The sequence below is a fragment of the Ascidiella aspersa genome, chromosome 2 (genome assembly GCF_963924565.1).
Source record: "Ascidiella aspersa chromosome 2, kaAscAspe10.2, whole genome shotgun sequence".
Taxonomy (NCBI): Eukaryota; Metazoa; Chordata; class Ascidiacea; order Phlebobranchia; family Ascidiidae; genus Ascidiella; species Ascidiella aspersa.
Genome location: NC_139448.1, coordinates 34,749,742 through 34,773,554, shown reverse-complemented (window position 1 = coordinate 34,773,554; position 23,813 = coordinate 34,749,742). Strand labels below are relative to the sequence as shown.

At 36.2% G+C, this 23,813-nt stretch overlaps 3 protein-coding genes across 3 annotated transcripts in view; all 3 read right to left on the bottom strand.

The window, feature by feature from the left end:
- Window positions 1–8,831, bottom strand: part of LOC146165468 (DNA polymerase epsilon catalytic subunit A-like) — a 44,032-nt gene extending 35,201 nt beyond the window's left edge. The window contains exons 1-12 of the mRNA XM_083382614.1: window positions 8,794–8,831; window positions 8,469–8,607; window positions 7,883–7,963; window positions 7,460–7,594; window positions 7,052–7,206; window positions 6,350–6,569; window positions 5,572–5,699; window positions 4,899–4,989; window positions 4,108–4,313; window positions 2,878–2,988; window positions 1,776–1,930; window positions 932–1,087 (exon numbers count right to left, since the gene is read on the bottom strand). Coding sequence (XP_083238740.1) covers window positions 932–1,087; window positions 1,776–1,930; window positions 2,878–2,988; window positions 4,108–4,313; window positions 4,899–4,989; window positions 5,572–5,699; window positions 6,350–6,569; window positions 7,052–7,206; window positions 7,460–7,594; window positions 7,883–7,963; window positions 8,469–8,607; window positions 8,794–8,831 — 1,615 coding nt within the window. The remainder of the gene's footprint in view (window positions 1–931; window positions 1,088–1,775; window positions 1,931–2,877; window positions 2,989–4,107; window positions 4,314–4,898; window positions 4,990–5,571; window positions 5,700–6,349; window positions 6,570–7,051; window positions 7,207–7,459; window positions 7,595–7,882; window positions 7,964–8,468; window positions 8,608–8,793) is intronic.
- A 2,580-nt stretch (window positions 8,832–11,411) lies between these two features.
- On the bottom strand, window positions 11,412–14,585 carry LOC146165467 (small nuclear ribonucleoprotein-associated protein B-like). The gene is made up of 3 exons (XM_083381983.1): window positions 14,528–14,585; window positions 13,132–13,329; window positions 11,412–12,168 (listed from the first exon to the last, which is right to left on the bottom strand). Exons 1-3 carry the CDS (start codon window positions 14,543–14,545, stop codon window positions 11,926–11,928), a joined length of 459 nt encoding a protein of 152 aa, XP_083238109.1. The 5' UTR covers window positions 14,546–14,585; the 3' UTR covers window positions 11,412–11,925.
- Window positions 14,586–17,443: 2,858 nt separating this feature from the next.
- LOC146165466 (uncharacterized) lies at window positions 17,444–23,585 on the bottom strand. Its single transcript, XM_083382543.1, has 3 exons — window positions 23,435–23,585; window positions 20,140–20,512; window positions 17,444–18,055 (listed from the first exon to the last, which is right to left on the bottom strand). The coding sequence occupies exons 1-3, from the start codon at window positions 23,519–23,521 to the stop codon at window positions 17,484–17,486; spliced, it is 1,032 nt and encodes a 343-aa protein (XP_083238669.1). The 5' UTR covers window positions 23,522–23,585; the 3' UTR covers window positions 17,444–17,483.
- Between the last annotated feature and the right edge of the window lie 228 nt (window positions 23,586–23,813).

Here is a 23,813-nt window from a genome sequence, read left to right as displayed (position 1 = left end):
CAGGGTTTTTTAACTTTATTTTAAAAACGCAGAGCACAAAACAAATTTTTGATTTACGTGGATCTGGATCGGCAAAAAATTGTTCATATATAACGTCTTAAAACAAGTTGACTTAAGAAACCTGTTGTTTTCGTTCAAGCAAATATAAAACTGAAAAACGCCTAAATCTATTCAAACAGAAGGTCAAAGTGTGTTTTTCTAAAAAAACTATTTCCAAAAAAAAGTTACCAATATTACACCAAGATTTTACTAGGCTTCATGGACCCCCTAAAACCGGCCCCACTTAAAGAACCCCAGTTTCAAGTGATATAAAAAGTATTTAAAGGAAAGGGGTATTCCTACTTCTACTTCGAGCTGTAGCTTTAAGAATGGGCTTTTCAGTCGTACCTGGTTTACTTATATAAGCAATTAAGCATGGTTGGTCACGGACAAAAACGAATAGGTAGGTCCCATTCGGAGTGTCGTCTGTCGAGTGTTCGCAAACTATAGCAAACTAAAACTTGTCAAGCCAAACTATTATTTTATTTTTTTATTTTGTTTTATTTTTAGCTAAAATAAAGTCAAATAACGTAAGGGACGAACGTGTAGTGGCTGTGTTCTTCGCATTCGTCAAAATGTAGGCCGGGAATTTCTGAATACATTTTTCAATGTCCGTGTAACTATTAATCGGACCCAGTCCTCAGACAACCAATCACCTTAAATTGCTGCCACTTTTAGGAGGGGCCAGAGTTATAACTGCGCATCGGCAGTAGGTTAACCTGATAAAAACTTTTGGTTATGGTGGAGGTAATGGTTTTAATACAAATGGGTAGGTAATACTGAGTTTTACCACCAAAACAACTCGGTGTTACCCGGGAAGAAATGGCGAAATACTACCTACAACCATTAAACACCACCGTAAGTATAATCTGCCAACAGCACAAAAACTGACCACACTCTAGCGCCTCCACGTGTCCTCCCACGTATGTCTCGGTGTCGAGCACGTGACCGTCTGACGTCATCTTGTTAAACACTGTCTCCTGTTTGTTGGGAAAGACGATGTTGGCGTGGAAAGCCTGGACCATCAGCAGCGCCTCGCATAATGTTCCTGTGGGAAAAAAAGGTATGACGTCATGCTTGGAGTGACGTCACGGAAATTTGGCGTCAATTTTTTTCTACTTCGATGATCGGGACATTAGAACGCACGACGCCGTTAAGGTTTGGTAAAATTTTTGTTTCAGATAATTTACGACAAAACGTCATTACGTGTGACGGCAACAATTTTTTTAGACTTAGACCTCTTTTAATCTATTATTTTTTTTATAAATCATGCATAAAAAAGTTATATGTAATGGTATACTTTAAAACTTCTTACATAAGACGCTAATAATTCTAAAGTTAACTAATGGATTCTTGAAACTGTGCGGCTATGGTAAAGATTTCCTTAATTTTAAAGAGTTTATGAAGATGGTTTATTCACTATTTTTCTCTTACTTTTAGTAAACTGGTAAGTGTGGTCACACTTTATTAAACATTTAGCTTTAGCGCCAAACCGTTTTGTAAAACGAATACAAAAATTTCTTGCAGAAATAAAAGTTTACAAATAAAAATCATTTTGCAAATAAAAACGATGTATTTTCAAAGCGTATTTTACCTTATCAAAATTAAAAAAATTATGGGCTCTTAAAAAAACCTTATTAAACTTGTGGAACTTTTTATGTTCCGAAAACGTCTAAGCTGTTCTTAAAATGTTCCCAAAACGCACGGTTTTATAATTATTTGTGGTTGTTACTTACCCGATCCTTTCCTTAGCACGCTGTCAGGTTCCATAGGGATGATTGTACATAGTGCGAATATAAAAGGATGAACGTACTTCATGTACATGTAGTAAGTAGCCACTGCGTCAGACACCGAGTAGTTGGCCAGGGTCTGTGGCTCTTCGCTTGCAAGTCTGTAAACGAACAAATAGAAAAGTACAATGTATGCAATACATAATTACCTATGTATAAATTGGTGTTTATAACTTATAGATATAAAAAAAAATAGATATAAAAAAATATATGCTAATGGTAATATTTAAACGATTAGAAAGGCATAAATATGTATATATAAGTGTAAAAAAGTACCTATCAACGCTTACAAGAAGGGCTGGATCACAGATATGAACATTAGTATATAAGTTTCACTTTAATGTGTACAAGTATTAAGTACAAATATATGATGAATATACGTATCGATCTATAATTGGCTACTACTATAAATACATAAATCTCCGACCAAAATTAAACAAGTTAAAAAAGGGCTCTTTTTGGGCTATTTTATCTTCAAAACTCAAAACACAGTATAATACTTTTCTTTTTGTAAAAACACAGTATAATATAATACTTTTCTTAAGCGATGTCGAGTGGACAAACAGTATTGTAGAAAAGCTTTTGCTGGTTTTTCTTAACATTTAAAAAAATTGTCTTGCATTGCATATTGCATTTTGTCATGCTAAGGCAAGTCCCACCCCATATTTGTGACTGTTTCTACCATAAACGGTCGTTTTTGCTTTAAATATGTTGTGTTAAATTCAATCAAGTTTTTTTTATTTCATTTGCTACTGAATAACGCGAGTTAGTGAGACATATATTAAAACGAATAAATAATTATCTAAAATGTAAAACTAAATAGCTAAAATTAAATTTACAAAAACAAAATCAGTTGTACCGTTTCACAAGACAAAACCAACTTGGTATCTTATACAAATGGTGTGGATTACAATTATCATATTCTGTTTTAACCCAAATTTCTAACTAATGCCTTCAGGGTCAACTATCTTGATAACCATTTTGTGGTTTTTCGTTAATCCTTTGTTACTGGGTTCACATTGTAGCAACAGATAAACCTTTATCTTACCTGCACAGTTCCTCTGGGTCCAGCTCAACAGGGTCGTATCTCAACTTGGCTTTGGCGGCCGCCTTAAGGTTCTGGCTTCCAACGGGGAGATAGGAGTCTCGCTTTACCCACCTGAGATGAAAATTGCCATCAATGAATTTAATAGCTTAGCACAGTGGTTCTCAACCAGCCGCGGCGCCCTGGAGTGCCATTTCTAATCTTCAAGGGTGCCGATAGATATTTGAGAATTTTTAAAAATCTGATTTTTGCTCCATTGGTAAGCTTCTTGATACAACTATTTGCGTACGATTAAAGACCATTACATCAAATGACATTTTCCTACATGTTTTAAGTTGATTATGTTGGTCCAGTTCCACTTATGGTGACATTTCAGTTAAGTATTTAACGAAAATTCCAGTCGGGGTGCCGAAAATTTATTGATTATTTTCAAAGATTTCGTAAGCCATAAAATGTTGGGAATCACTGGCTTAGTAAATAGTAGACGGATTTTACCAGGATATGGCGCTACCATGAGGTTGTCGGTGAGTCCACAGTTTATTTCCATGTATCGATCTATGCAAGCGAAAAATTCCGACCGCCGTCTAAACCGATACTAAATTAATTGTAATGGGGCTCAAACGAATCATTTGTAAAATAAATATTCCAACGCCGTGTTATTTTTTGTGGATAGACATATTTTGCCTGAATAAATCGGTTATCCATAAGTTTCTTGGGGTATAAAGGGTAACGTTGTATTGCAAAGCAACGGTAAAACTATATACAGTTTCGAGCTGTGATTGATTTAGAGCAGTGTTTCTCAATATTGTTTTTTGCGGTAAACAAAATACTTGCTTAAGTTGAACAACTGAGTTTTGGCAACCCTAATCTTTTCACTGAACTTTTCGTGCACTTTTTGTGACTTTTTTTAAGTGAAATACAAATAAAACGATATTATAAAGTATATTAAATTTGAATTGGGGCAATATGACTCGTGGATTTACTGCTTGCCGCAAACTTATCATTCTTTGGGAAACCTTGCTCATCATAACCAACCCTCATTGTGACCAAGTGAATTATTGCATTCAGCAAACCGACCAAAATAAACGTTTTTTTAGCGTCATGATTGACAGTTTAGCATTGGCTCAGCACCGATGGCACCCTTTTAACTAAAGAGGACAGATTTAAAAAACCCACTACTTGGTATAGGACATCCCTGGGTGTGCTCAAGTCCTGTGTGGGCTTAGAACATACTTGTAAGCATCCATGTGCGACGCCTGTCTGCTCTTATATTCTCCCTGCGAGTCCTTGCTGAATCCGATTTCTTGCATCATGTCGATACCCAGCTTGGAGGCTCGAGTTTCGACGAATGGCCAGTCGAAAAAGTCGCCATTGTAAGTGACGAAGATGTGAGGCTTCACGTCCAATATGTGGTCGAAGAATCGGTGGAGGGTGCTTATCTGCAGCAATAACGGGAACACACGTGATAAGCTTTCCTAACTTTATATTTTCCTTTTTTAAACACGTACGGGGTAGCAATTTTTTCGCGCGAAAGATTTGCAAACTTAAATAATTCGTTTTTTTTTTGCGCTTACAGTAACACTAAAACTAAAAGTTTAAAAACCCTAATAATACCAGGATCAGAATTTTTTTTTTTTTTTTTTGGAATAAATATTTCGACTATACGGCCCTCGTCAGTTCCCTTATTCGAATTGCGCCTAATATGTTCTGTTTGTTTAAAAGGGGCTAAATGTACAGAAACGGCCAAAACCGTAGGGAGGGCGACCTGTCGTTAAAGAAAAGTACTACTGTAAAATAATTTCGATCATACTTGGATGCTAAAATTGCCAGGAAACACACAATTAGACCTTTGTTGTAAGTTGCCTTGTAATATTAACGGACTTACCCAGTTGAAATTATTCCAAACGCCCTAAAACTAGTATTTTGTAATATTACTTTTCAGTAAATTAACAGCCAGGCCCGCCAATGGCTGCGGTTTACTGAATGGCACAAACTAGTTGGTTTTGGAGCCACTTTTCACTAACCTCATCTGGTTCGTTAAAGATCACAAATTTTCCTTCAAATTCAGGCCTGGGAGTAAACTCAAAATCTTCAACGTCTTCGGCGACTATTTCCCTTTAAATGAAATAAAAATTGAGAGCTGTATGAGAAAATTTGAGCATCTGAAGTTAGGCAAAGTGTAGCTTAAACACTTTATTAATATTGGACGATTGGCAATAAAAATTTTAGTGGAAATAATCACATTTTTCGGTTGTTAAATATGGATCAATCGTATGTAATTCCATGTGAAAAAACACAACATTTTTAACGTGTATTTAGTTAAGTAAAATAAGTAAAAAAGCACGGTCAATTTGCACACGGTTTTACGAAAAAAATTTAAAGAACTTTATTGAAGAAATTAAAAAAAAAAAATTTGTTTCAGTGCTTATCGATGAAAATTTATAGCTTTTTAAAGATTTTATCGCTTAACGCTTTTTTGTAACTGCCATGGTCAATACAGTGACAAATGGTTAAAAAAATGTTATTTTGACGCACTTATTTAACACATAACTTAAATCCGAACATAAAATAAATTCAAGGAACTGAGTTTTTTAACTTTTCAATAGGTAACGATTTCGTAGCTTCTGTGTTTAGGCATCCAAAATATAACAAGGTTGGTTTTCGGGAAAATATGCAGTAAAAGTTATCAATTAGTACCTGTTGCATATGAGATAGCCTTGTCCATCGATCATATAAGATATCATAATGATGTTGTCAGTTTCGGCATCAGGAAATTTCAACGGCAGTTTTGTTGTTTCAATGTCGTATGCTAATACAACAGGATCCTGTAAAAATGTAAACATTTGAAATATCTAATCACCCTATGTCCTGTAAGGTTAGTTAAATAGGTTCTTAGGAAACCAGGTAATACGGAATATTATTACAAAACTATTACAAAATCCTCTAAGAAAACCATCACCAATGAAAAACGTAAGCAAAACGAAAATCTTGGGCCAGTTGTTGTTATCAGCAAAAAAATGCAATATTTAAAAAAAAGATTAGCAAAACTTAACTTTTTCTTTAGTTTAAATTTGTGTAATGGATTTGGGAACACACAATAAGACCTAAAAAACAAAAAATAAGTAGAAAAATCTATAAAAACATAATATTAAGACCAACGAAAAAATAATGCCAACGCACTAATATCCACGACAGAATAAGAACTTACTCGTCTGAACAAGACCCAACCTTTTAGGAATAAGTACAAATTCAGCGCACTAAGGCTGAATGGCCAAAATAACGCCTGAAACTGAGGGGAGGGAGATACTACGACTATTATGTATTAATCTTATTTGGGTTATTCCTAAGTTGGTGTTGTTTTTATTTCGGTCTTACGGCTGGAGCAAATTGACTTATAGTTTGCCAAATGGCAATTACTTGTTTGCTCATCTGGACAAAATCAAACGAAAAAAACTATTATAACAAATTAAATTACCGGTCTTTCAAGCAAGTCATCTCTTCTGGTTATAACCGGGGGAAAAGTTGACCCTTTGTACTGCACAGTGTACCAGAGGCCTACGTGGATTTGAAGGTCAATTGAGACGCGCACATGGTAAGGTACGTCGTACTCCCGAATGTCAATAATATTCTCCATTTGGTCTTGTACCTTTTTTGTGGAACTTCTCTCCTCATGGACTGTTTTTCCGGCAAGTGCACTAACAACAGGCAATATTATAGTGCTGTATCAGTATGAATTGCATTTATAAACAAAAAGAAGTATTTTTGGCGCCATTATAGTAATATTTTTTACCCTTAATAAAAATCTAAATCAATTTCTATGTGCTACGCAAACTGATAAAAACGCCAGTAGTGTTTAACTACAATACAACTTTTTAATAGCTTAGTAGCATTTAAATACAATGTTAACTTTTGGGTAAAAAAAATATAAAAAAAACTTTTAACTTTTTAATCCTCAAACACTCAGTCCATAGTGATTGAAAATAACAGAAAAAAATAACAAGCACTTATCCAACTGTGCAAGTAACAAGTGAACCTAGCTTGGATAACTATCTTCAAGAAAATTCTATTCTAAACAGAAAAAATGCCATATTGTATGTTTAGTTTTACCTGACTGTCTGAGTTTTATATAGATTATAGAAGCAATGGTTGTATGTATTTACATTAAGGAATAATCTACCTGGTCAACATGGCAGTGTACACAGAGCTTCCTTTGTCACGCTCTTGATTCTTTTTAACCGCACGGTTTATCTGCTGCCTTACGCTGCTCAAATCATCGACGTGACAGAAAGATAACTTGATGTAGATTTTCTTTAAGCCAACCAAGTGGTTGTTCTAAAATATACAAGATTACATTACCACACAAAAGAAGGCATAATACATTGCTAAAACGTAAAAGTGTGTAAATAATATCATTCCAAATATGAGATATTCTAATTTAACTGCTTTGGACTATATTCAACACTTAAAAAAAAACTCCACCTAAAAATTATTTATTAAAAAAAATATTGCTTTAGTAAAAAATTTTGAGCATTTTAGAGTGGTTTGCCAAATACAAATGTATTGGTAGGCCATTATTAAAACTCACCAAGTCCAAATCTTCTTTCTTAACAACCTCCATGGCGGCAATTTTGGAAAACTTTTTCTGCAGAAAGGCCATCACCTCTTTTTCAGTGCCGCTTTCCACAAATAAATAAAAGTAGGGGCGGAATGGCATTGAAACCTTATGAAAAATATAACATTGCTTGCATACAAAGACTTTATTACTATCTGGCAGCCACGGCATATTCAACATAAAATAAATGGATAACAACATACATCTGCTATATTAGAAAATAAAAATACAAAACAATATTTAATGCTTATACGTTTATAATGAATAACCTTTAATATACAACAAATTAAACATTAATTACAGATAATACAGTAACAAAAGTGCGTGGCAATCATTTTTAATCCATTTTTCAATTGTAATAAAAAGTATAAAGTGTAACTCTGGCTTCCTTTTTACCTTAAATCTGTTTCCGTCATCTTGTAGAAAATAGTAATCAACAGCACTGACGAGTCTTTTGTCTTCATCTAAAATGTCCGCCTGGAAAAATGAAATTTTATTAGACAACAGACACGGCTGGAAAATAAAAATGTTTTTAAGAAAGGTAAAAATTCAAAAAATACTTGAGTCAACAAAAAATACTAGGTGTTGTGCTATAATAAATGCCGGACATATTCTATTATTTTGCAGCCTTAGTGACAAACACAATTTGGTAATTAAAAACAGCGCTATTTTAGAATCTGATCTTTGAAAAGCTGTAACCTATATTAAGTATTTAGAAAAACTAAACGTTATACAAACCCGTACGGAAAGTATGGCAAGTGCACCAATAATTTTTTAACAGAGTAAACCTGCATCCCAAAAAATATTGATATATGCACCCTGTTTTCGCATACATTATAGTCAGTGGTAGTGGCATGCACTTTTGACCTTAGTTGCACCTGCAATATTTTTTTGGCCGTGCACCAGTGAGGTCTCGAGGTCTGCCTTCTTTTCCAGACTGGCTTATAAAATACAAAAACATAACACAACAAAAAATACTCACAGCACATAGATTAATGAGCCAACCAAGTCGTTCACATGGCAACTGTAGCTTCTCGTATCCATATTTTTGGTCCAAAACGTCAGAAAGTTGAGCACTTTCAAGTCTCCGAGCTGAACTTTCAGACTGTCCTTCATAGTTGCTAAAAAAAAACAAATTACTGAATAATTCACACTGTTCGTAAAAGTAGTGTCTATTTCTAATATTTTTTTCTAGCTTTGCCAAACATTTAACGATATAATTTATTACAAAAGATAACAAGAATGCAAACTAACTTAAAAACAAATGTATTTAAAACTTTAGTAGAAATATACACATCAAAACTAACCTTGGCTTATTAAATTTACCAGAGTTTTGTAAAACCATTGTATCCTAAAATCTAAAAAATATCACAATTTAGCAAAAAGCACAGTACAGTGTTGCGTACTGGTCTAGAATCCTAAGCCAACGCACACAATTTGGGTTAGGCACTGGCGCCAGATTTCCTTGCCCTATATAAGTGGTCGGCAAACTTTTTTGCTGCTCGTACCGCCTTGTCAGGTCAGAGCATTCTTCGTACCCCCAAGAAAATTCTGATGACATTTTTGGGATATATATTGCTACATTACATTGCTTTTATAGCTTATAATTAAAGATTAAACCGGTATTTCGCTAAAAAATGCAAAAATCGAGTATAAATTAAATGTCATTTATTTTGTTTGTCACTCCTCTGTGAGATATTTGTTGTTGCTTCATTGATAAAATGCGCTTAAACCAGTGGTTCTTGACCTTTTTTCAGTCGCGCCCCTCTTTGGTAATTTTCCTATGCTTCGCGCCCCCCCTACAAAATGCAATTTGGCATTTTTTAATTAAATATCACTGAGATAAGTTGAACATAGTGGAGTGTTTTGTTGGTCGCGCGAAGACAATTGAGTTTTATTTGGTTGATTTGACTACTGTAATTTAGGAGACTTTTTCGCATTGGGCACACAACAAATTGCTCGTGCTCGACACATTGATTTGTATCAAGCTGATTTTGACACATGTGTTGTGAGGACATATGCTCCACAGTTGTAAGGCTGTGATGTCGAGCGCAAATAAAATTGTCAAACGCAAAAATGAAACATTGCGTTATCGTGTTTCAAAAGATGTGACGACAAAAACACAACAGCAATATGGCAAATCCATTATAGATTTGCGCAAAAAAGTTTGAGTACCCCTGTTGCTAGGCTGTTATCTTTATCAAACATGGATAAAAAAATAGTTCAAAAGGGGAATAACTTTTATAGTTTATCTATAAGTTAGCAAAAGTGTAATTAAATAGGACCGTTATACGTGATATGAAAACATGCAATGGCACTCAAAAAAAGGGTTTGTGTTAAAAAAGTTAGCAATAGTATTAAACGAAAAATTGGCGCAAAGTGCGAACATTTTTTGCAGTTTCAATGTTACAGTTGGCAAAAAAACAGACTTTGTACAGCTGTAGGAGTGGTGCCCAACCCAAAGAAAACCAATAAATTACTGAAAAAAACTAAATAATGAAGTAGAGCTCGCGCCCCCCTAAGAACCGCTGGCTTAAACGATGTAGATTATATAAGGCAACACATAAATCATCTGCAGGTAAAAAAAGCATTGTTACAAGACAATGAGGTTTCTTACTAAATAACAACAATTATTTGTAGATAATTGTTTGTTTTTTTCAAAGCAAAGTCTGTAATGGCATAATATCACTTAAAGTTACAAAATAAAACTATATTGTAAAATCTGTTCGAAAAGCTGCTCTGTGGCCCAAGGATCTTTGTACCCCTTGATGTTCAATCTCGTACCCCCAACCCCAAGGGGTACGAGTAACCCTGGTTCGGAAACCCCTGCCTTATATGGTCAACGCAAAGGTAAATCTAATTATATTTAGGAAAGCGGATTTTGCTACTTTTTTTTTTTTTATTGATTTAACTACTTGTTCACATTTAACAATTGGGCGCTCGTCTAGAATCCTACCACAACGAACATTATTTGGGTTAGGGTGCCGGTTAGCGTTTGGGTGAGTCCAGTAATAGTGTTAAACAATATTACTTGACCTACCCACACCCAAACACTAACCGACACCCTAACCCACATATTATGCATTGCTTAATAATCATTTCAACGTTGTGGTAGGATTCTAGACCAGCGCCAACAATTGCGTAAAATGTTTGTGATAATCGTACTTCGTTTTTAATGAATACAATTTTGTAACTCAAAGAACTGAAGGTAAAACAAAAAAAGATAAACAACGCTAAAACTGCTAATTAAGATTTTCTTCACACTGAAGTTTCCCGCGAAATGGTTATGCACTTTTACGTCTAGCAACTTGCAGATACCGGTTGTTCGTTGTTCGATGGCGCGACAAATTGACATAAAAGATTCATTTGTTATTTCTTTATTTTGTAAATCTTAGCTATTTGCTAATTGATTTGTTGATTGTGTTACAATTTGCATCCACCTGGTTAAATTTTTTGCCTTAATTACATGCTCAAGAGTCTCATTAATGTGTTATTTGGTAAAAAAATACATTAAATGCAAGCACTTCCACCTTTAGATGAGCCATATTGTTTGTTTTGTTTTTGTTATTCTTAGTAGCGATGTCCAATACTTGTATTCACTCTTTGATATTGGATAGTTGGCGAAGAAGAATCACCGTACGATAGCAAATGGCATCGGTATTCAACTCATTTGCTGAAATTAAAACCCATACCACAGTTACCTTTTGTGATTATTAGGTCAAATTTGGTTTAGCCTAAGGATTCCATAACGCCTTTGTTAACCTACTATTTCATGTTAAAATTTGTAAACTACACATCGTAGCTTGGGTTCGCAAAACCAACGTTGGAATGCCCATACCAGTTTTGTAACGTCTTTGATGCGATATTATCGAAGATCCCTTAATCTGGTCTTTCGGGCACTTAACACAAAAATAACAAATTTTTACGAAAGTGTATTTTATTTCCATTACGAAGCACGATCTGCATCGGAGACAATTCGAAAATTTGTTTTTTGACAGCGAAAAGAAACGTCAAGCACACGACACAAACAAAGTAGCAGCAGCAGAATGTTCCACTGAAAAAAGGAACGCTACACAAAACACAAGAGTTAGAGCCAATGAAAAAAGGCCCGAAAAATGGTGTGTGCTGGTCCTGAAAGACCACATACTGCCAGCCGTGTGAAAAATTATCTGAACGTCATCTCAAAACTTGCAAAAAAGCGTGACAATCCTTGAATCAGAGCAGAAAAGAATTCATGATTATCAATGCCCATACAAAAGTAGGTAGCATTTTGAACGTTTCGAATAACTCTTTATTCATTTTCAACATCCGTTGTAAGAGTTAATAAAGATTTATTCGAAACGTTCCTAATGATACCTACCTCTGTATGGGCTTTGATATTCTTATTACGTCCTACTACAACTCCAACCCTTATGCTCCAAAATTCACAATTGTTTTTTTTAATATCCTCCAAATCCGCGGCCGAATCCTCCCCTACCCATTCCTGGTGGGGGTCCTCGCATACCGGGCGGTGGGCCGAAGCCCCCTCTTTGCGGCGCCATGGAACCTGGCGCCGGCCCGCCTACGCCATGCATCGGACCCTGTAGACCTGGATTTGGCCCGCCAGGTCCACCCATTCCTCGGCCAGCGGCACGACCGGCGCCGGGACCTCTACTCGGAATGCCTGGGACACCGGTTCCTTTCTGTTGAGCAATGGAAACAACACGTTAGATTTAACAGCCTTAGATCACATTAATTTTTATTACACAAAGATTTAATATAGGAATATTTTAAGTAGAAAAAATATCCTGAACATAATAGGTGTTTTATCCCAGTTTCTGTTGAACATGTGAAAATTTCATTTGAATTGTAAACAATATTTATCACATACTTGAATTTAAATTTATCTACTATATAGTATATAGGGATTAAATGAAAAATGCGAGAATAAATGATTAAGAATTATACAGTCGAAATTAAAAACATAACTAAATGTGCAATTAAAGTGGAGAGTAGAAAACTGATTTTACTATTATTTTACAAGTTATTATATAATTTGTGGCCAGATTGTATTCTGTCTTCTGTGTCAGGTTAACACTTCTTGAAAATTTGGGAAAAAATGCTAAATTTTGGTAGAATTTCCAACATAAGGTGTGCACTAAAACTTGGCAGATCTGCACAACTCAAAATTTAGTTTGGCACACCCAAGATCTTGGCGTGAAGCATAAAAAATGCAGAATGGACACAGACGATTATGCAACTGGCTAAATTTTCCAACTAAAAAGGTAGTGCATGACTTGCTGACAACACCGTAAGTCGCTAGTTGGGTTCATTTTGTTTTAGCACATCTGAAGTTAATAATCGGACAACTTAACCAATTCTAATAGTTAAACGCTTTATTTTTATGAAGTTTACTTGCTTTAATACGGACTTGGCATGTTATTTATTTAAAATACTTAACTTGATTAAAGTTATTTTAAAATAAATATTTGCAACACTGGTTCACACTTAAGATTGGGGAATTTAGCGCAACTTAACCTTTTGCTTAAATTTAGATGTGCAAGTTACTAATTGTAATATAGTGTTACCACATTCAGTTAGAAAAAATATAGCAATGCAAGGCAAGAATTTTTTAGGTACATTTTCGGAACTTTATATCAACTTACTCCTGATGGAGGGGGTCCTTCCACGGACATCGATACCAGATGTTCACCTCTCAAAAGTACGAGACCCAACGTCCTTTTTTCCTCACGATCGGACGAACCTTTTTTCGGTCGGATCCTACGGAACTCATCGCAGTCGACAAGGATTAGGTTCATGTGCTTATCAAAAGCTTTGAAAGTCCCAATGAATGTCCTTCCATCCTGTACAAGACATTTAACAGTTAATTAATCTTAACTAATAATCATCTTAGACATGAATGTTAATCAATTTAACTAAAAATAATCTTATACATAGCAGTTAATTTACTTAACTAATAATATTCCTAACTACAAATTTCAACCTAGCAAAATTAAATGTTGTTGGCACTTGGAATAGATACTTTTGGTCAATGGTTTGATTGTTAGTTAATGCAATATCATATGTTACATGAAATATATGTCAGGTTACAAAAGAAAATAAGTTAGACTACTGTTGCGCCCCCACCGCGACCTGTGCACTGGGGCCTGGCCCCATACAGTTGCCCGGCGGGTCGCAACCGCGCGAGTTCTTGTTGTTTGCCAAGGTTTCTGGTCAGATATGCTACCTGTCATAACCACAACTAAAATTCCATTCAAAAGTATATTGTTACAACGAATTAAAACGTTATCAAATAGCATTTGTGAACGTTATTTTCAAGTTAATGTGAGACAGACAGCCACCACCTTTTGCAGCGACTGTCGGCTAAGACTTCGCAAAAGACTTCTCTAGAGAAAAAGCCCAAAGCAGCTAAGAAACGACATGTATATAGCCAATACGTAGGAAGAAAAAGAACACGAAAGTTACGTCATATTTGGCCAATAAGACTGGCCGGCACTCTGAAAACATGGCTAGGCATTACAGCGGCCATTCTAAGGCCAATTTGCAGCGGGAGTCAGACGCCAGCGAAACAAGTGGCTTGTTTTGCAGAACGTGAGAAAACCACCCGCTAGACTGACAGTTATAGATTACGAGATTAAAGGTTACATGTCAAGTTTGAAACGAGGCGAACTAAAGCAGAAAAACTTAGGAATTTTACACACAACAATACGGAAAACTTTGCATCATCAAATATGATATTATGTAACTGAAGAACATATTTGGCAAACGAAAGCTGAAACGCGTAATCTAAAGCCCTATTTAAAAATTCGTAAGATAACTTAATGAACTCTAAGATTTGGCTTATGGCAATTAATTAATTTGGGTGTTTAAGTGTTGATAAACACAGAACAACTACTAAGCTTGTTTGTTATTTCATAATTCGCATTTAAAAAAAAATAACATATTAAATACAGAAGGTCGTAATTTTACAGGTAAATTGCATTCAAAATTAACTTAAAGGCTTCCACTATAACACGAGAAATCTATAAAAAAATGACTAACCTGTAAAATGCATCTCATTCGAAAATTGATGTGATAGTTAAGTTTTGAGCCACCCCTTGGAGCCTGCAAACAATATTTAATATGTTACACATTTTTGAAAGATACCATACACTTTGCTAAGCAAAAGAAGAAAAAAACATGGCTGTGGATATGTAAAGTTAAGCTTGTTTTTTTATTATAAAACATGAAAATAATATTTGGGCGCGGGTCTAGAATTCTACCACTTGGGCCACCAAAACCCCAACTCTCACCCTAACCCAAATATTGTTAGCAATTTAAATCCCCTGACGAAAATGTGGTGGGATTCCAGTTCAGCGGCGGTTATTAAAATTACGAATAAAAAAATGAAATTCAACTTATAAACGTTGCTTGAAATATGCAATTTCTCTTAAGGATTTATATGCTTATAAAAAGGTTTATTAAAAAAGACCTGTAACACTTTTGAACTTACCATTTTGTAAGATAATCTTAAGAAATTAGTAAACTGTCGCAAAAACAGTGGAGAAGTTGTAAATGAGCAACGCTCTCAATACGAAAGCAGATGGCAAATTAACACCTAAAGTGGAGTCTGTTTACCAAAACAATATACCTTTAAAAAATACGTCAATTCGGCATTTAAGTGTAACTTAATAAACGGCGTTTTTTAGGTAGTTTTAGTTATATTAGTTGAGCAATAATGTTTAATTTAAGTTTTTAATTAATTTATATATTATAACTGCTTTGCCAAGTTTAGGTTTAGGTGTTAAAAGTGGACGGCGCGTATTTAATTTATTTTGACAACTGTTCAATCGCAAGTTTTATAATTCTTGGTAAGTAATTTTCTGTCACATTTAGAATTTAGATTGCACCAATGAGTGTTTAAAACTCTTTAATTGCATGGATAATTACCAATAACCCTTTTTGGAAATTTGAAGTGTTGGAGCTGTTTCCTAATATTTTCTTTGTTTTTGTTCAAAACAAATATTTCTTTCTGCAATAAAAATGAGTTACGAAGTAAGTCAAGAAAGTTGTAGTGCGTTCAATATTGACTTTTATTTTCGCCTTGTTCTTACATTCACTATCAAGGAACTTAATCAGCTCAGTCGACCAGAATTTACCAAAAAACCTATGCGTCATTGACATAGGGTTAAATATAAAAAATATTCATCAAATATTTTCTATAGACTGCAATTTTCGAATCAGTAAACATTTGCACATTCCTGGAAGTTATATTAAATAACTGTAGCAAAAACATTTTACTATAATAATTGTTGCTAAACTGTGATCCTATAGTTATAAAAAACTGTTCAAAAGTTGTTTTTGGATTAAATTAAAAATCAAGTTTTTAACTTTGGGTCCAATAAATCAATACCGTTACTTTGGCGAAGACTTTTGCTGACATACACAATACACATTTATGAAAAATCCTTTTGTAATTCTCAATCACATCATAATTAAGAGAGCGCATTGACGTACGAAATGCAATATTTAAATAATATAAAATAAAGTTAATTTTACATAATATAATCTATACAAGTCTGTCAGTGACGCAAATTCAGTTTTACAAACGTTGGATGCCTCAATCGTGGAACACAGAAAAAACAAAACAAAAACTGAACAACTTTTCACAATTAACTGCAATAATACGTCAATGAACCTACAGTTGCAAAAAGAATGGAACCAGCAGCAAGAAATATCACTAACAACCATGATGGTGTTTTGTGCCTGTAATAATAACGTTAAGTTATATGTGGAATGTATCACATAAAACAGGAAAAAACTCTTTAAATTTAAGTTGAAGAAGCATGAATGAAGTAAAACAATCAGTTTTAGCGCCCAGTGATTTAAGCGTATTTAAGAAAAAAATCGTTTTTTGCATATCTATCGCCATTCGACGAAACGTTAAATGTTAAACCTATAGACACATTTGTATCTCACACGCATTTCATACCAACAGTTACAGCCTATATATGTTTGCTGTAAATTTGCGCAAAAACGGTGCAGTGTTTAAAAATAAACGATTCACATTGCAACATCAACATATAATTTTTGAAATTTCAACTTTGCATACGATTTTACTCCAAATACAGGATACATAGCAAACAGGGTCGTATACTTATAAGTTATAAGTTTCGCCCCCTTCTCTACTAGGTAATATGAGGTTGTTTGAAAACCGTGTGATTTCATTCATAAAGTAAAAATAATAATAAATGAGAATTATATATTCGTAAAGCTCACAGAAATGTAACTGAGTTACATTATATCTGGGATTGGTATTCTGGGTCTAACCACGATAAAGCATTTTTAATTGGAAGAATACAGCGGAAAAACGTTTACAGTTGATACTGAACTACAATTCAATAGCAGTGCCAGAGCTGACCAAACCAGTAAATTCGGACTCGGGCCTCAACAAAGTTGGTTCATTTTGCTAAAGTCGGAGTCAGTATTCGAGGTAAACTACCTAAATCCAGAATCCGACGTGCGCATGTGCAGCAGTGGCGTAGCCAGCCGAAAATTTTTTTGGGGGGGGGGGGCAAAACGTTGGATTTATTTGTTTAGCATTTTTTATTGCATTAACTGCCGTAACCAACACAAATAACAATGCTAGCAAACCGTTTCGTACAGCAACTGACTGAGTGTTAACGTAATACTAAAAAAACAGTGAAAGAGCAAAAACTGTCTAAGTAGTAAAACTACATTATTGTATAGCAAACCTTATATCAACTACATCGTTTGTGACGTAACAATTGAAGGTTTGGCATGCCTGTGATCGACTGTTGTGATACTACTCATAAATGCTACAAAACAAATTAATAAGAGTAAAATATTTATAAATTTTGGGGGGGCATGGCCCTCAGCCCCTCGACGAAATCGGTTTAACAGTTTGGAGTGGGACTTGATGTTTGAAATTCAACTCTATTTTCCTCCTAGTCCGACTCCAAGTTGTTTTACACCGATTACCCAGCCCTGTTTTAAACTAGGCTTTCAGCACCGGGAGCTCGTCCGATTCTGCGACCTTAGAATCACACTCTACCGCCACAGTTTCGCATTGGGGAGGCACTAGGCGCCTGGAAACTGCCCATACACCTCGTTGAACGAAATGCATAGCAGCGTGCGTTGTAGGCGCTATTAAGAAGGTCATTCCGAAGCAGAATCCAACAGCCCAGCTCGTGGTGTTCTTCCAGTCGACGATTCGGTACATGGCCGAGTTAACGCCGGTGACGTGCAAAATAAAGAGGAAGATACAGTAGATGGCCGTGAAAATCGACACGTATACAAAATGCAAGAGCCGGAAAGGAATCCTGCTCACTACAAAGTCGATCACTATAAGGAGAGAGTTGACAAAATGTAGGTGAAAGTTCATGACCGACATTTGCTTCTCGCTGCCCGCCAGCTGAGTGCGCATCTCGAACGTGGCGTACAGCAGAGTCACTGCCAGCGAAATGCTGAGCGATGTGACGTAAAGCATCGTGGTTAGCTTCTGGTACCAGCGAATGGATGAGCGCTTCGTTACCGCTGATGGGATGGAGCGGCGACTGAGCTGCAAAGCTGCGATTAAGATATATGAAGTTTAACATGAATGGATTTTGCTAAATTTGTTAACGCACGGGGTTTTAAGGTTCAACGTGACAGTTCATTGATTTGATCTGGACTTGAGTCATAATTAGTTTATTATGTATTCTTCTTTTACAGAGTCAAGTTAAACACAATAACCATGATTTTAAAAGAGTTACCCTTATATATGACACCTACAACTAGAAATATGGTTTACAAAAAAACAATATCACAAAACTGAACACAACATCTGTGAAAAACGTCGCACAACGTAAATAGAAGACGTATTATTTATTTTAAAGCCAGTTGGCAGGCGCCTTTTTGCTTCTGTAATTAATCAACAGAAACCTTAAAACGGGCTGAAAACCACCTCATTTTCTTCAATCTATACGAACAGTCGGACAGCGGTACGTTATTTTGAAAGGTGCTTTCGCGCATCAATCTTAAGTTCGTTTTACGTCGTTATAAAGTACTTTTATGCAAGCAAAGCTAGGATCTAAAAAAACAAGCCTGCCGTGAAATTGAAACATGAATATCCTACTAGAACTGGACAGTTAACTTATTGCCTAAACCTAGTCAGATGAAGCATTATATCTTGTCTGAAAGTTGTTCGTGGTAAAAACAGGGTATGCCTATACAAATTAAAAAAAGTCCCGGGCAACAAAATTTCACCTATACGCTAACGATGTAACAAGCAACGCGCAAGACAATGACAAAAGCGACATGGAGACAATGGGACGCGCGGCGTATTGTGAAAACACGGAAAGACGTGCTGTCGTCTAAAGCAGGAACACAGTACCCAGAAAATCGACGCGAAAATTTCCTCTGCGCCGCAACACCGCAACCGCTAAGTCGTTGTCAATTAATCACGGCGTCTGGCATTAGCGCGGAAGCCGGCTAATGGCGTTCGACGACTGCCTTACACCCCAAGGCTTCTCTTTGCATAATCCCGAACGGAACACAAACCGACCTGCGGTTATGCTGAGCTTTTTTGTCGCATTCTTTCCGAAAAATTATTTACAAAACGCGATTATTTTACATGTGAAACCCAGATTCGGCGCCGGTTGGATAATGTATTTGGTTTGGCGCAATTACAGCCATACGAGACTTTTCTAACTAAACACAAACCTATAGCCACGTTAGCCATGTTGCTTCTGCAAAGCCAAAAACCAAAAGCGAATTTTTACCCGGCCCGAGGCTTATCTACAGTAAAACGTTTTTAGGCAAAAATAAGCTTTAACATTTTTTCCTTGATTTCAGAAAATTTTATTTAATAAATTACTCTTGTAAGGCTTACTCACCTATTATCAGCTTGTCTTAAAAAGGATATTGTAAGATATTTTGATCCTGTTATTGTCATATAATTTAACCAAAGCGAATTATACCTATATGAGTCAGAAGCTGGGAGTAAAGCGGTAATGTTTGGTTTTCGTTAAGTGGCATGTCTACACGAATCTACAGTAACCAACCAATCCTTAATACACATTACATCAGCTAAGGGTTCAGCTGAAGGGTTTAATTTTTATATCAGTATTTTGATTTGGATATGACTTGCTCTAATTATGACGTGACTGGGACTTGACCTAAGCAACTGATGACTTGTAATGGGACTTGACTTGTTATTTATTCAAAAAACTCCACTTGAAACTAAGTTATTTTAGAAATCACTAGACTGGGACATAAATTATTTAGCAAATGGCTTGACTTGGACTTGGATTATTTTTTAAAATTACTTGAGTTGGACGTACTTCATTTTATAAATGACTTATTTACCCCAACTGGGGTCAGTGTACTAGTTTTAGGGGGTACATGAAAGCCTATTCGAAATATTAGTGTATAGTTAAGAAGTAATAAATTTATCAAAGAAAACAGTTGAATTAAAAATTAAACGGTTTTGCACTGCGTTAGGAGTCCATTTTACTTTTACAATTTTGGACCGAAATCAGCAGATTTATAAAGTCTATTTGTATTTTTGATATTTTTGCCTACCGTCCACGCGGGGCAAAATAAATTTTAAGGGTCCGCGGTAAAAAAAGCTTAAGAACTTCTAATTTAGACCGAAAGCAACGAAAACTTACTGGTTTTCAATTGTACAGTGCTGGGCGTATCCTCCGTTGCTTCATCATTCAATCCCTCCGCGCTCTCACCATCACACAACACATCCTCTTCCTTCGCGTACAACCGACTGCTTCTCTCGGAGGATGATCTGGATCCTCCGGAAGAGAAAGAGGAAGATGATGAAGATGTAAGAGGATCGCTGCTCTTCCCACAGACTAGAGAAACGAGAGCGAAGCCGAAGTAGAGACAGAGCTGTGCTTCATTCCAGTGAGAGAGATAGAGGCAGAACGCGGCCTTGTTCTGGTTAAAACCGAAGTCTATGGCGAAGAAGACTCCCCAGTAAGCGAAGGTGAGCACTCTGTAGGCCAGAAACCGCTTCCCGCCTACTCCCCACTGTAATAAAAAAGTTGAAATTGCAAAGATCAGCACTTATCCATATTTTTCTAAGGTGCTGAAAATTGCGAAAGCAATCTAATTAGTAAAATAAAACAAACAAAAAAGCGATTTGCGCAAAACTCAATAGTTTTTAAATGACTCACTTCATCACCAAGCACAGAATTGCAAAAATTCAATTACATTACAAGTCCTCCACATATTTTTTACGTTTAAGTTCACACCAGTTGACAATTTGACCAAATAATTGTATTTTAGATCAAGCAATCCGCTGTTTGGTGTTATTTTACAGACCAATAATAAATGCGAAAAGATCCAAAGAGGGGGGAGACGTGAAAAAAAAACTATACTTTTTTACCTTAAAGCAAAAAAAATATCGGAAAGTGATGAGTGAATAAATATTGAACCGAAAAAATGCAATACTTTTTTTGGCAAATCAAAACTTTATGGAAAGTTTTTTTTTCTGTGGCTCCTCCAAAATATTGACGCGAAGCTCATTAACACAAACAAAAAAAAATGCCAGGACAAACAAAAAAATATGCCAGGCTTAAGAACGGAAACCGGAAGGCTGAGTAGCAGCTACGCAAAATCGCCCGGCGGTTCCTAAGCTTTACAAGCTAACGTGGAGCTGTTGTGTTGTCATTATTCTGACTCCTATAGCTGCTAGCCTTAAAATCAGGTTTGTTGGGCCTGGCATTTGACACGCGTGCTTAAACGCTCCGGAAAAAGCTCATATCGGGCCGGCAGATAACATTGTGCCGTTCGTGTGTTCATCAGCCGTTTTCCGACACCGTAAAAAAACGACTTTCAAATCTTTAGAGTCCAAAACATGGAGGTAAATGTAGTTAACATGTCAGCCGTAAAACAAAAGTATTTATCAAATATTTAAAAAGGAAACTGGATTGACAACATTTTCTTTCAAAAAGTGAAAGCTCAACATCATAAATCTTTAGGTCAAACAAAAATGGAGTCTATTTTAGCGTTTACCATTTTCACAAACATGGAAAAAGCGCACGACCTCAAAAGCCTTATCAATATTTTTTTACAAAAAAACTTACATAGTTCGGCAGTATTACTTAAAAATGTAATAATTTGGAAAAACAGTGCAGAAAAGGAACTACATTAGATCACTTGAAGGAAATTGAAATGAAAGTATCCACGAATGTACTAATACTTTAAAACAGTATTTCTCAGCCTTTTGATGGTTAGCGGTTCGGCTAGTTTTTCATTTTCGTGTTGTTCCAGTTCCGTGATAGGTAATTCACTATCACAGAACTGGAACAACACACACCAACTCTACACAACGTGGGACAAATTGGATTTATTCCGCTCTAATCATACACAAAGAGTTGTAAGAATTGAGCAAAAATCAGATTTCGTAAATCTCTCGGCAGCCTTGAGCATTACAAATGGCACCCCGGTTGAGAACCACTGCTTTAAAAGATGGAGACATTTGGAAAGACTTTACTTCTCGTATCACCATAGGACGGTTGGCGCCCTAATTGGACTAAAGATGAGTAGCGTTTACAAACCAAAAACATGTAAAAAAGCCTTAAAACGGAAGCCGGAAAATGCATACGACCGGCGGTTCCGTTGTGCCTTTACCAGCTGCTATATCGCTGTTTCTGGCGTCCTTGGTATATCATCCCCCGGTCCGGACATTGTTTAAGACTTACTCTGTCCGGAAAAGGCTCATATCGGGCCGTCAGATGACATGTTGTGGCATTCGTGTGTTGATCTGCCGCTCGTTCCAACCATGCCAACGTTACGTCACGTCGGTTGGCGAAACGTAAACAAAATTTGGGATGCGCTCGTGCCGCAGAACCCTTGAGATTGTGAATTTAAGAAGCATGGTAAAACTAATGCTAGAATTTTGTTTAACTTATTCATCAATCTACATTACTGAACTTTTTTGTATCGCATTGGGCACACATTTGTGTATATTATCGAATATCGGAGTAAAACACTAAATATCGCCAATTCATAACTTGTATTTTAGCTCAAATATACTTTCGGTTTCCTTGTGGTATTCAAGCTGCAGATCAAACAACATTCTCGAACGTTGTAAAAACTAGTGTTAATGACTATAGTCAACAAAGTTAATGGTTTAACCTAAGTACAATTTCTATTTACTATGCGAAATATTGCTAGAAATGGATTAAACGTAGCAATTTAAAATGACGTTTAAAAAATGACGTTTAAATTAATTAAGTCAAAGTACAGAAGTGGAAATATCAACGTCATGCCGGTCGCGCAGACATAAACAAGATTTTGATGCGATCGTGTGGCAGAACCCTCAAATAACTGCTGTTCTTTGTTTGTTGGGATCAGGTCACAGTCCTCTGAACACATATAGCTAACATATTGTTTCGGATTTGTTTTTGCAGAGCTACTCAAACTCCGAAGAGTTACTGAAAAAATAGTAATATGGAAGCTACTGAAATCCGTATATACACAAAAGGCGTAGGGAGTATACACATTGGCACATTGTGTGTTGCAAATCAACATTTGCAGTCATACACAACGCTTAGATATCCCAGCAATCGGTACACGGTTAAATATTTTGTTTAAAGTTCACTTCTTGTTCCAGATCAGCAGGATGTTTCACTCTCTCGGAATCACAGATATCCGGGTCGTCAGGGCGCTGAGAGAGCGAGAAAAGACAGGAGGGGCTCTCGAGAGGTGGTTACCCCCCAAAACTATCTAGATTCTGAGGTTATATAGCTCGAGAGGTCGGTTACCATACCTTGCTTGACCGGTGGCCTATGACTGGTTTTCATGAGACAGCCAACTAATTGCGGGTTTAGCCTACTTAATAGCACTGTGACACTTTTGCGTGCGAACCCGTGTAGTGCAGCGCTTCCATTAGTAAGCAACCGCAACTGTGGACGGTAAAAACACATAAACATTCACAGCTCTCACCTTTGAGTTCTTGAAATCCGAGTCCGTAAAACCTTCGAATCCGAAGCGTTTGAGTCGTAATTCTTCTCGTAAGGGGAGCGGCGACATTTTGGACGAAAATTAAACTTTTAACAGACCGGAAAAATGGCCAACAGCACTCGCTACCACCCTTGCTTCTATACACGCACAGCTGAAAAACAAAATCAAGTTTCAGTTAGCAACCCTGTGCGTCGCCTCTCACGCAAAGTTTCCAATTAAACCGCAGCCTTTTGTCTTCTTCGTAAAATAAACCTATCGACTTTTTTGATCATTGTAGGCCGATTTTTCTGACAAAAACTGCCTGCGTTTGCCTGCGTAACGACTTGAGCGTTTTCTTCTTGAAAGTCGGTTTGCGTCAATT

What these genes read in the sequence shown, in the direction of transcription:
- LOC146165467 (XM_083381983.1), bottom strand. An exon ending in AAGGACCCCCTCCATCAGGA is followed by an intron (nt 12,169 to 13,131) that starts GTAAGTTGATAT and finishes ATTGCTCAACAG; the next exon opens with AAAGGAACCGGTGTCCCAGG.
- LOC146165466 (XM_083382543.1), bottom strand. Translation starts at nt 23,521, where the DNA reads ATGTCGCCGCTCCCCTTACGAGAAGAATTACGACTCAAACGCTTCGGA. An exon ending in CGGATTTCAAGAACTCAAAG is followed by an intron (nt 20,513 to 23,434) that starts GTGAGAGCTGTG and finishes TTTTTATTACAG; the next exon opens with TGGGGAGTAGGCGGGAAGCG. An exon ending in CACTGTACAATTGAAAACCA is followed by an intron (nt 18,056 to 20,139) that starts GTAAGTTTTCGT and finishes TCTTAATCGCAG; the next exon opens with CTTTGCAGCTCAGTCGCCGC.